General features: G+C 44.6%; 1 protein-coding gene across 1 annotated transcript in view; it reads right to left on the bottom strand.

Moving 5' to 3' along the window:
- BBS1 (Bardet-Biedl syndrome 1) overlaps positions 1-13,561 on the bottom strand; it is a 1,034,601-nt gene that overhangs the window by 356,863 nt on the left and 664,177 nt on the right. Inside the window, exon 13 of the mRNA XM_069644936.1 lies at positions 8,245-8,403. Within this exon, the coding sequence (XP_069501037.1) occupies positions 8,245-8,403 (159 nt within the window). The remainder of the gene's footprint in view (positions 1-8,244; positions 8,404-13,561) is intronic.

The raw sequence follows: 13,561 nt of genomic DNA, 5'->3' as shown, positions 1-13,561 counted from the left end.
GGGCACAAGTGGCATTTGCAGACTTGAGAGACATGCTCCCGGCAGAAAATACCTTTCTAGCCTATGCATCGAAACGCTTATGCCTGTCTGAGGGGATGGTTGGGTATGCAGCTAGTTTAGGATTAACAACGCTGCTTGAACCACCAGGCTCTCAGGTGTTGGGTGCTTAGATAAGTAGCTAAGATCGCTACTTGAAGGTCTATATTTTTTGGTTACATTCTTAACCGCTGGACTAGATTCTGGAATCTCCCAATTTGCCATAACCCTTTTTTGGAGGGCAACATGAAAAGGAAGTACAGGATCCTTCTGTGAACCTTTCTCAAGAACGTCCATTAGGTAGTCTTGCTCGAAAAGTGGTGCAGTTCTGCCCCATCCCAGGAAATCAATAACCCTAATCATATGATGCCTTTAAGAGGCATCAGCATGGTCTGCAGGGACTGGGTTGCCAAACTCAAGCTCGGGTGATGTGTCAATCCCAGAAGCTGTTTGAAGATTTTCATACAAATCTTTCAGCCTAGACTCTTCTGAGATAAGAGCATCTCGAACATTTGGAGTGCCAAACTCCAAACTAAAAGGAGCAGTGTACTGGTACAACGGTCGTGTTCCTCATAAATAGAGGTTAAGGATTTAAAAAAAAAATCCTTCCTTGGCAAAGGTTTGTATGATTTTTCTACTTCCTTTGCAATTACTGGTGTTTTTGAGAACAAAGGCATCAATGGCGTCAATGGCTTTGATGCCAACAGTGTCAATGACTGACAATTTATGCATCAATTTAGGTGTTGACAGAACCCTCAAAAGGCTTGACCATCAACTCGATGGAGTCTTGGACAGTTTTACGTTGTGTCGAAGCCATCAACAATTCTCAAGGGTTCTCCTGCCTGCGCCTCAGGCTCGAGGGCGTACAGGATTTGACCTTAGATTGTTTTCTGTCGGCTTTCAACTGCTCAAGAGGAGCATGGCTTTTTTCTTTCCGTTTCGAGGGGGGTCGGGCCTCTTTCTCGAATATTTAAAGCATTACCTGTCTGAATTCCTCCCACTGAGCTGGAGTGGAGGATTTGTATGGACAGGTTATACTTCGCTCGGGAGAAGAGTCAGAAGAAGTAGAAGGCGATCTGTAGCGCCTTTTCTTCGACTTCCTCGATGAGGACGAAGAATGGTGGGACCCGCTCCTGGAGCGCAAATGTTTCTTCAATCTTTTCCTTCGAGGAGAGACGTCTCTCGACTCATCGGATGATCGTTTGTTCGACAGTCGTCATGGGGGATTTAGTTGGGGGCCTACACACCACTAATTTCCCTTTAAAGCTCTGTCAGAGCCTTACCAGTCATGGACTGACAGGCCTCACAGTCCGCCATCCTATGCTCCACGCTAAGGCACCACAGACTCAGTGAGGATCCGTAAGGGACATCTTGGCGCTGCAGTCGCTCTTGACATTTTTTTAACCTGGTCTTCGGGGTTGATGGATTTTGAGACAAAGTCATTGTACTCGATTGCATTTCTGATAAGAACCGAAGCACGCCATATTTCTGCAAGCGTTGGCTCTTGTGGAAAAACTGAACTGTAGCCAATGGGCGCTGCGCGTGCTATATATACCGACAATGACGTCAACCCTGGGATGGAAGACATTGAGGCGACCACACCGACGCAAAGCGCCCTCTGCCGAAAAATGTTTTCGAAGCAGCTGAAGCTGGAAGGATATATATCTAAAGATGAGGAATACTTGGCAGGACACAATCCATTCGAAGGGCAGATTTTCAGTAATAGAACCGGTGGAGCAGGTGACTTTCTTCTGTGGTATTAAAAAAGCCATCCAACTCGGAATTACCCCCTTAGTTTGTAGTCTAATATCTAATACCTGAATATAACATCTTTCGATGTGTGTTTTTTTTAACTGTGTCCAAAAGTAAGTACCACAAAGGTCAGCAGTAATTTCTATAACCACTATATAAAAAACATCTGTGGGTGCTATTAAACTCTATTTCTATGAACACACTGGTGATCAATAAATTCATGAGAACATAGGGGAAGCATTTGGACAGAATCAAACCAAGGACAAACTCTAATAAGATATGGACCCTTTCTGGTAAATAGGAGTTGTGATAAGCTGCTGTGGATTGTAAAAGAATATGTTATTTAAATGCATACATTGCCACTGGACGGTTTGAACATGCCCCTGCAGGCTAGACTCCTCTCCCTCTCATTCAATGTGGAGGCCCCATGTGTGGGGGCTGCCCAGGCACATCTACAAAATTGCTAAAATCAAGACAAACGCCTCGCCCACTTTATGCAGAGCTTGAGCAGGCTTTACAGTTCTCTGTTCCTTTGTGGCAGGCTAGATTCTGATGGATTTCGGGTTTTTTCAATTTGTTTGTGGTCTGGGTCAGTTTTCATCTCCGGAAGACCGATTTGTTCTCTCCTTTCCATTCTGACCAACAAGAGCTACCTTTTCCCCGTTGTATCACTTTCAACTTCATTTGCATTGAGTTTAAGTGCCTCCATTGATTGGCTTCCCCTTCATGGATTGTTGTACACGAAAATATACTGAAAAGACCACTTTGTTCCCTGGAACAGCATTCCCCTTGCAATATAAACCTCTACAGGAGAAGGATGGCTTTCTGTGCAGGATCCTAAGCTGCAGAAGCTCTTCCCGAAGAGACTGGTCACCTTGCCAGCCTGATGACGTACAGCATAGCAGTATAAACTACTTCTCAGTGGATTTAGGTCCGTTTTTCTACTCCATTTTGTGTTGTGCTCTTGCACATAGACGCAATTCAGGTTGCAGTATTGGTGCAGTACAACGTCAAACATCAAATCAATTAGAGATTATAAAACGAGCCAGATGAGGCAGTGAATCTTGAAAGGGCATTTTTTGTAAGGAACGTAATCTTTCCACTTATCGTCTTAGTCTGCCCTAGGCAGCTTGCCCTCCTCTGCCTTTTAAAATATGTTCTGGTGCATAAATAGGCATCCCTTTGCTGTGGGTTTTCGGTATATACCACGTTTGCCGAATGGCAATTTCATTGAATATGTTTTTGCTTCATTTTTTGCAGTTTATTTTATCACAAATCTACAGATGGTAAATTGGAAATTCAGATGGGATGGAAGGATGGAGTGCAGGCAGAGGGGTATCTCCACACCTGGTTTGTGATATAAAACGTTAAAAAGCTGCAAAATGTCCATTCAGCAAAAAAAGAAAAACATTAAAAAATAAATAAAAATAAATACTTTAAAAAATAGACAAAAAACAAAAAAGGTAAACGTTCATAGATCAGTTATTTACAGGCCTCCAAACAGGGTCCTCTTCAAGTGCAAGGAATAGAAAGTCTTCAGTTCCAGAAAAAGTAGGAGGTTGGTTCGAGGGTCTCTGTGCTGTGACAGGTACCCCTGCCCAGGACTTTAAATGAAATATGGTTCTGAGTCTGGGCCCTACTGGGGTCCCCTACTGTGCGCCCTGACAACCCTGGCCACTAGAGGACAACGCTTTTTTTCGAAAGCCTATAGCTCTTGTGCGAGAGCTTTACGCTTTAGAAAAAAGGCCTTTTCTCCATAATGTTGGCACGGCACCTGAGAGGCATCTCTAAGCAAGAGATACCTGTGGGCCGGTGCCACCATTATTGAAGAATGGATGAGGCTACAGACAGCAGAGACATTTTTTTCTAAAGCCTGAAGCTCCCGCTAATTCGTGGGAGCTTGAGGCTTTAGGAAAAAATGCCTTGGTTTCCCGCAACCTCACCTTTCAGCCTTAATGGTGCTGTTGCCCCTCACTAGGCATCCCTTTAGCTAAGAGATTCAGCGATCACACAAGGGTGATAACTGCATCTCTTAGCTAAAGGAATGCCTGACAAGGGGTAGCACCCCAAGGCTGAAAACATGTGGCGCTGGCCCCCGCAAGGTATCCCTTTATTTAATAGATGCCAAGATCAGCACACACTCCCCCAGGGGGCAGGGAGAGGGGGCTGATCTCTGCAAAGGGCTGCCGGGATGGGCTGCCTGTAGCCCATTAAGCCGGGGCTCGTCAAGGGGCTTGTGGTCTAACGAGCCAACAGACAACCCCCCACCGTTGGGCCATGCCCTCTTGATGAGCCCCGGCCACTTAAGGCAATGCCCCTGCCACTGGTAATGAATGAGCCTCTAATTCATCTGCAGCATGCCCTCTGATGTTAGGGTATTCTTCACTTTTGCTAAATGGCAACTTTCCCAAATGTATTTTAGACACATTTTTTACCTGAATTGGAATTACATTAAACTGGACCCCTATGTGAACAAGTTGTTTCCAACACCGCCGATGATGACATACAAAAGAAGATCGAACCTCAGGGACTCACTGGTCAAAGCAGAGCGAGTTAAAAAATCGTCACAGACCTTACTACACAGACAGAAACCAGGAACTTATCCATGCCTTAATTGCCAGCATTGGTCGAATATCATGAAAGGGGATCACATACGCCATCCGAATATGGGCAGAACGATCAAACTACGTTACTTCGCGATATGCAACAAAAAAATACGTGATTTATGCCTTAAAATGCCCTTGTGGCTTTTACTATGTAGGTCAAACGACCAGAGGCACCAAGGATCATTGGACGAAACATAAATCCAACATCAGGGCACAGAACAACAGATCACCAGTTTACCGACATTTCCAAGAAGCTAGACATACGGTTGCACAAATGAGATGTGTCATCCTCAAAGTGGTCCAGACCCTTCCAGGGGTGGTGAATAACAAAAGAGACTTTTACAGAGGGAACTCTTCGGGATTTACCAGGTCGATTCCATCAGCCCCTTGGGCATGTACAAAGAATTCTCTTTGGGACCCTTTTTATAACTTTTCCGCCTATTTTGACTCTCTTTTAAAAAAAATACAATCCATATAGGATCCAAATCACAATACTTGATGTATTAACCATTGTTACTTCACATTGTGGATTAGAGCTCTGGTTTTCTTCAGAGGTACATTTTAGTCTGTATCATTCATTACTACAGGTATTATCTTTGTCTAATAATAACTAGAAGACTCTTCAAATGTGACCATTTTCATAAGACTATAGGTAGATCAGAAGCCATTCTCCCCCTATTGTGTCTAACACAAGTTAGACTGTCTAAATGATTTCACAGATGTGACAATTTTTGTACCTTTAATCACATGTGGATTAATGTATATGAACTGATATTATGTGAGACTCCAAGCATGATCAATTTTCCTATTCTTTTCACCCATGATCATAACAGTCACAAGATTTCTGACATCAGCGCTTACCGCATAGATATTATTATGGTCTTGTTGCCCACTCCCATAGTTCCTCCAATAAGGCCTATCCCATTACCAGTTTGCAGTATTTGGTCACATGTTTTCATTTTGTGGTATGGACCTGTTTGTCCATAATTTGATTTGCTTTATTTTCTATTGGACGCCAGTCCGCTGTCACATTCATTCCGTAGATAATAGATGCTTCCTGTTACCCATAGCAACTTGACCGTTCACACTCAATTCACCTATCAGGTTTGGGAACAGGAGACATACGCGTTAATGTCATCACATCACACACACAACCCGTTCCTATCAACGACCAACCCTAACAACGCGGCTTTCCTTCCCCACACGGCACGGCCATGTGCAGACACCATTGTACGCTTCCTGGAGATTTACAGCGCTGGTGAGTTTTTTTAGAGCTCATATTGTGGGGAATTAATTTACATTTCTCCCACTGCGATTGTCACGTACAATATTCCTGATTGAACAGACCATTTTCAAAATTGATCGCAAGCGATTTCTCTCTAGGCGAGATACTATTCCAGTGCCACTTGCAGCACATCTTTGAAATCATCCATCATGTAAGTGCCGCATTTTTTAATTGGTTCCATTCACCATTCTTGAATTGACATTTCCGCATGAGTGGCTATTTCCACTCATACATCCATCTATGTAACCATTCTATAGATGATTATAGATGGATTATCCCAGGTGACACCCTAGCCTCTATCAACACGTGGTACCAGTCACCCATAGCGTTGGCCCTTTGTCCATCATCGAGACAGAACTTCCATTTGTTGTCATAGTAGGAGTTTTATCTACACAGCTTAGCACATATCTAGATTACAGTGCCCCTCTATTTTTCTTTTTCAGTCCCATGAATGAGTCACCTGAGATTGTTTACGCCTTATAAGATTTAATGTTAGACTCTCCTGGATCCTTGTTTCCGTAAGGTGATTTATCAAGTTCGGCGTACTATTTAAAACTACTGTAAATAATTGATACCATTCATGAGACTCATATACTATTTACATTTATATTCTTTTGTTATGTTACAGTCACAAGTCATACATTTAAACCCCTGATGAAGAGCTTTTTTGGTCAAAACACGTTAGGCATCTGATTAAAAGAAGAACTTCTGAAAACTACAGTATTTCGTGGACAGAAACTTTTTTCTTAAACATATATTGAGATATGATTCACCATGTACCATTACCTTAAAATAAAATTAAATTTCTTTACCTTAGAATTTCCTCTACCCGCATCAACCTTGATTTAACCAGTTGTTACTTTTTCTTTGAATGCTTGGCTGTTTTCAGCCATAGATTGTGTGCAAGGCACGGAAGTTCCCTCATCATGGGAATCTTTCCGTCTTGAATTTTTCCGCGACGATCCATGTGCCAGGACCATTTCCTTCTCTGCACCTTAAGACTTTAAAAACGGTACCTTTTGAATTTTACTTTTCAAACACATCGAGTTTACCCACCACATAGATAGGTGCGTGTTGTACACCATCCGCTTATCAACCATCAGCGCGTGGCTTCTCAGAGAGGTGTGAGGGCTGGGTCAATTTGAAGTAAAAGTGCTTCCCAACGAGGAACTGAAAAGAAGCTGTGTACCTCACCTACAGAGTTTCCTTTTAAAAAGCATCCATTATTCTTGTAAAGAAAAGTAAGAGTTTAAAATCTGAAACACTCAGAGTATACAAGTGGCTGCCATGCACACAAGGTGTTTTAAGAATTTGAAGCTGTGCCCAGGAGGCTTGGCATACAGCCTCTCCCACCCATCAGTTATAACATAAAGACCTGAAAGGATCTGGACAGGCACCAGATTAGATTGTTATTTTTCCGTTAACCGCTACTGAGGATTCCTAGCCTAGTCACAGAGAAAGCATGAACAGTATATGAATCCAAGAAAGAGCCAAGGCTGTAGAATAAAACATGAAAAGCCTTTGAAAGTACAGTACGTTTCTTCTCCATCAAAGCTCAATCAGCTGAGAGAGTAAGAGCTTTTGCCAGTGCTTCCTTCCCCGTTAGGTAAAAACATTATCTGAAAAGAAGCTTCTAGCAGCGGGGCTTAGCTGGCTAGCCCCTACTGAAGAGCAGACTGGTTGAGTAGAGCATGGCTTTATTATACACACCTATTTCTAACAGTAAACTGTTTACACAGAGGAAAATGTTTGTTTTTAGTTTCCAAGGGTTCCCAGCCTGACTGATGGGAATATTCAAAGTATACGAACCTATAACGGAGAAAATAGTCACTGCATCTCTACAGTGAACCAAGAAGTTGAAGAACGTTCACTTCCCTTATATCAATCATTTGAAAAAACAACTTGATCTGACATGGAGGAATGGTGCATGATGCGAAGAAGAGAGAGAAGTAAACAAGGATAGAGCTAAGCTTTTTGAGGTTGGGTGAGGAACACAATAGGTACAACGAAGGAGGCAAAGAAAGCATATACAAGGGCTGAAAATGAAAGGAAAGGTGTTTTTGGAGGAATACCTTAAAAAAGGGTGCAAAGGTTTAGCCTTGATAAGATCAGATGAGATGAGTAGATCAGTAAAGGAGTTCAAATAATATTGAGAGAAAGGGTGGGAAGGGACAGAATGGGGAAGAGGGCAGAGTAGAGGGGAGAAGGCTGACAGAGGAGTTAAAACATGACAAGAGAACAAAGGGAATGAAGTAGGATATAGCCCCATGCGAAGAAGTGAGATAGGAACAAAATAGAGGTTGAAATGGCTATGATTAGCCCTTGCAAGCAGAAAATACACAGAGGTGTTGCTGAAAGAATTGGGACTTTATCTTATTGCAAGAGAAATGAGACAGGATGCAGAAAGGTGAGAACGTGCATAGTTTTGAAGGTGACCAGCGCCCAGATAGAAAAGAGTAAAACTGGAATTTCTGGTGGGGTATTAAACACAAAATGAAGCCTTTTTGCTGAGGTGCCTGTTACTTTGCTTAACCTTCCATGAGGATGGTGCCTCTTAACACTCACCCACAGCATTTTCACGTTCCCGCAGAGTCTGATCTACATAAAGCTTAGTCTTTTTTGGAATGCTCAGTTTGATGCTCTGTGCCAAAGGTGGTCCTGGAGTAGTGTCTTTCTCTTCAAAAACCGCTGTCCTCTTCAGAATTTTGATGATCAAACCACCCCCTAAAAAGACAAGAGATATAGTTCAAGCACAGATAAATAAGATACAATTCCAACAGGCTGGCTAAACCAGCTGGAGGTTATCTCCCCAATTGCACCTGAGCTCTAGTTTGAGATGTACATATAAAGGAAAGTGATTCAAGGTTCCGCACACAGGTTTTGACTGCAAATGTTTCCATTATTGTAAGAAATATGGTTACTTTTACTTTCTCTACTTATGCTAAGGTGATGTGGAAAAGTTTGCTGTCTGGTGCTTTGGGTAAGGGATGAAGTGACCATGGGCACCAGGTACCACCACCTGCTAACTGAAGCAGGACCCAGGACTTGTGTGGGAAGGATCCCTTGGTCTACCCCCACCAAAGCCTGGTCTCGGAACATGGTTTTATCACACAGTATCATCCATGGACTACTATTTTAAGGACCCAGAGAAAGAGAAATATTTGGGCAAAAGGGAATCCTTTGAACAAATGCCACAGAGCCTTGCATCTCCCAGGACGTGATGCACAAGCAATTACTTATCAGGCTAGTACTTACAAGCCCAGTGAACAAGAAATCCTAAGCAAGAGCTTACACCGCACATACACAAACAGTAAAACCAAGATGGTGCCAACTCCAAATATCAACAAGTACAATTTCAAACAAACCCATACAGTTTCCTGAAATATTATCCCACACACCTGACAGCAATCACATAGGGACAGTCCCCAATAAAAGGGAGGGAATAAGGCATAATGGTGAGGCAGTCAAGAAGGAACAGATGAGCGGAGGAATAGTATTGTAGAGGTGAAGGAATCTAAGAGGAAGAGGCTGGTGTGGAGAAGGTTGGAGGTGGAGACTTGAAGGAGGGGAGAGAAGCTGGAGGAGAGGACATTACTCTCAAACCCACCTCTTCTACCCTCCTCCAAATGAGGCAGGAGAGGGGGTGACATGATAGAAAGAGGACATGGTGCCTTTAAATAAAAGGATGGTGGTTTGAAAAGAGAAAGAAGGAGGTTGGAAATAGCGGTGCAGGTAGAGTTAGAGTAAGAGGGGACAGATGAGGAGAAATGGAAGTAGTGAGACAACAAGAGAGACATTAGAAGAGGCGATACCATGAGGGGTTGAAATATAGCCAGGTAAACACGAGGAGAGGAGATGTCATGAACGCATGCCGTTATTTTTGCCATGTCGACTTCACATGTTTGCATTTTAAACGTGAAGTTTTCACTGCAGTCATTTTTGCAGTTGTTTGGGGTAGTCGATTGTGGGGTGGTGGGCTTGTGGCGGGAGTCGGGTGGGATAGATGGTGTTTGGGTGGAAAATAGAAAATCGGCTTAAACTACCGCAGTGAAAACTGCATGCTTAGGATGCAAACAGTTCAAGTGGTAGCGTTGGAAACACAGTGGTGAGGCAGCAGGAGACCTCAAAAGGAATAGTGGAGACATCAGGAGAAGGTGGGAAGAAAGCAGGAGAATGCGAAACATCAGGATGAGCAGGGGATAGTCAGGCAGCTAGAAGAGATGCTGACAAAGATGAGGTACAGACACTGGGTGAACAGAGGCAGGAGATTTATATTTGGGAAGGCAGTGTAAGAGAGGGATGGCACCACAGGATAACATGCAAGGTGGACCAATGTGGTGAAAAGGAGGAAGTCAAGCTGGTCACAGGAGCATAGAGTGAGGAACCATATAGTAGTAGAGGAGAAGAGGGAGGGGTCCCTGAGGAACAAGACTATGGTAGAGGGCATGACATTAGAGTTGGGTTGCATGCAGTCAATCCCTAGATCAAACCTCCCTAAAACCCAGCCAACCAGCCAGAGACCATTGGGAGGCCTTGGATCCCAAGCTTGCTCTCTGACCTCAGAGAGCCCAGAGATCGGGGCTACAGTAGTGTGTAACACCTGGATTGGACCCTACTAATAAAGTGATACGGGAGAAGACAAAAGGCCATCAAAAACTTGGAAAGACGTGCAGGCAACAACTTCAAAATAAGGGACTGAAAACCCCACATAGATTGTCTGACGTGGCCTCGACATGTGACTAGTGAACGTCGGCGGGGGGCTGGGGTGGCAACCTGCTTTTGGTTTTAAGGGAAAGTCATACTGTTATTTTGGTTGCCCCATGCCTTGCTTGCTGAGACAAAGGACAGGGGGTGGACTGGTACTAGTGAGCTGCCTCATCCTGATTTTGTTTATACTTAAATGCAAACTTTGACAATAACTGAGGGCTATAGGTGTTAACGCTGGTCAGATTTGTGATAGTGACCAAATACTTCTGTAGGTATTCTTAGGGGGACCATCAGATTTAAAATCCGTTAAGTGGTGGGCTATCAAACAGCTATATGTGAATTGGATGAAAATACATACCCTTTTAAGCCACTTATCTTTGGCATGTCTTTTCGTATGCAAATTGCACCGCACAGTATGCATTTTTATTTTAACTGTGATTTGTAATGAAACTACTTCAAGGCGTCACATTCCGTGCCTTACAAACTATTCTACAGGTTTCAACACTTACTAGGATTCATATGACCGCTTAAGCCTACCCAACTACCATGATCCACATTTGGTTATATTCCTACTTTATTTGTAACATGGCTAAGCATTACCAATTTGGAGGTATGAGATTAGAATGTGAATATTGCAACCAAAGAGGTCTTGGTTTCCTTTTTGGAGTTTTCAAATTAATATTGAACAACAATTCAAAGTCAGGAAATCTTTGTGAAACAGACTCGAGATCCTCCACCATCCCGGTTTGTTTAGCCAGTAAGTTTAATTGTATTGCACATTTTGTGACAATGTTCCTAACCTTATCTTTAAAGTGGCTAATGAGGTGGCCAAGGGCGCCAGGTGGCACCACTTGCCGTGTGATGCTGGACCTGCCTCCCATGCCATATGGGGGAGGCAGGGCATCGTCACGTGCTCCCAAGCATCCCTGACTCATTATGAAATGCCAAAGATATGCTAAAACAAACTTAATATGACTAGTCCCATGGGCTGTTTTAGTGAGGCTCCGCAGGAAGAATATCTGCTTTGTTCTGTGCCAGAAGGACTTGCCGGGATCGAGAAACCCAAACCAGGAGGGCTTGCTGAGGTGGAGAAACCCGACCCGAAGGGCTCGCTGAGACAGAGAAAATGGAGCTAGCAGGGCTCAAGGAGACAGAAACTGTAGCCAGCAAGACTCACCAAGACATAGGGCCTCATTACAGGTCGGGCTGTCCGGAATTAACAGTGGCAGTAAACCCGCCGCCACTGTTAATTCCAGACCGCCCGATCCCGACTCCTGCAGGTGGGAGGTGATGTTCCCGCCAGGTCTGACCTGGCGGGTTTAACACCGCACGCCTGCAGGCGGACGAGGAAACACGAGATGGTGCCGGTGTTTCCATGATCCCTATGAGACCCAATGGGAATGGGGATTAACACCATTCCGCCTCCGGAATTTCCAGGTCACCGGGGTTGTGATGCTCCGGTAATTCCGGGAATCACGGAGGCGAAATGGTAATACGAGTCCGGCGGTAACCAGGCGGTTTTACCGCCTCGGTTACCGCCAGGCTCGTAATGAGGCCCATAGAAACTTGAGCCAGGTTGGCTTGCCGAGATGGAGAAACCGGAGCCAGGAGAGATCGCCGCGATGGAGAAACGAGAGCTTGCCAAGACTGAGAAACCAAAGCTAGGAGAGTTCGCTGAGATGGAAAAACCAAGAGGGCTCTCTGAGAAGGACAAACTAAAGCCAGGAGGGCTCACCGAGCCGGAGAAAGCACAGGCAGTAGGGCTCGCCAAGATGGAGAAACTGGAGCCAAGAGGGCTCACTGAGATGGTGAAACTGGCGCCAAGAGGGCTTGCCGAGATGGAGAAACAAGAGCCAGGAAGGCACACTAAGACTGAGAAATCAGAGATAAAAGGCTCACAGAGATTGCCTGAGCAGGAATGGTTCTGGTAGAACCTGAGGTGGCAGCAGGATCCAACAACACAGATGACTCTAAAGCGGTCACAATTGGTGAGGAGCCAGCCATTGGCTCATACGTTTGTGACACTATATATTTAAATATTTAAAATGTATAAGGAGCAACTAAGGCCCAAAAAGGTGTCTAGGCGCTAACAGGAGCGGGTGGGGCAGGCTCAGAGTACTAGATGCCAACAGATTAGCAGGAGGGGAGGAATCGGTAACGTGCTTTCAAGACTCTCCTAATAAAAGAATAGACAGAGTTCTTGGGGCATTCCATAAACTGGGTGCTAAAACAGAAAAAAAGCGACCACCTAGACGTTTCCGACAACATTTGGAAATCCTGAGGAGCTAATGAGAATTCGAGCGCAAATTTCTCACTGGGCAGTATTTGATTTTTCAAGAAACGAAGGCCTACATTATGGAAGGCTCCATGAACTACACATAAAATCTTAAACTCTATGCGGGCTGCCACAGGGAGCCAGTGCAAAAGGTGTAACAAAGGCAGAGAAAGGAGTCAAGCGGGGTGCCCCAAGTGCCAGACGAACCGCAGCGTTCTGCAAAACTTGCATCTGCTGGATCTGGAACTTGGGTTGACCCAGATAGATGCCATTACAGTAGTCCAATGAGCTAATTACAGTGAATGTCACCAGGGTTATCCAATTTTCAGCAGGGAGCAGGGGAAGAATTTTCCTTAGAGCCTTTAATCTCCCAAACCCAGCACTGCAGATGGCAGAGATCTGGGCTTCTCGGGACCCATTGGGGAGAAGTTTGACTCCAAGACTCTTTAAAGAGGCACAGAGGGTGGGAGACAGGAGCCAAGGGAATCGGGCCAGTAATGAGAGGTCCAAAGATGGTCTCTCTCCTGGGGGCACATCACCAGCACCTCTGTCTTACTGCCATTTAATTGCAGCCAATTGGCTGCCATCCAGATTCCCAATTTCTCGAGACAGTCTTGTAGCCTTTCAGGGGGAGTCGAGGTGGAATATAAGCTGCGTATCATCTGCATAGGAGCAAAAGAACTCCACATGCAGTGATAAAGTCAGCCAAAAGCTGTAGATACAGATTGAAAAGGAGGGGAGAAAGAGCCGACCCCTGAGGGACTCCGCAAAGTAGCTCTACCCGAGAGAAGCGTGACAGGCCTGAAAAGAGACAGTTTGAGAATGACCTGTCAGAAAAGAGCAAAACCAAGCAAGAGTAGATCCCAAAATGCCTGCCCGCTCGAACCTGGTCAGGAGAAT

This window comes from Ambystoma mexicanum, chromosome 2p, assembly GCF_040938575.1.
Source record: "Ambystoma mexicanum isolate Mex_15411 chromosome 2p, UKY_AmexF1_1, whole genome shotgun sequence".
NCBI lineage: Eukaryota > Metazoa > Chordata > Amphibia > Caudata > Ambystomatidae > Ambystoma > Ambystoma mexicanum.
Note: the sequence above shows the minus strand (reverse complement) of the source record. Positions and strands in the feature narration are given on the sequence as shown.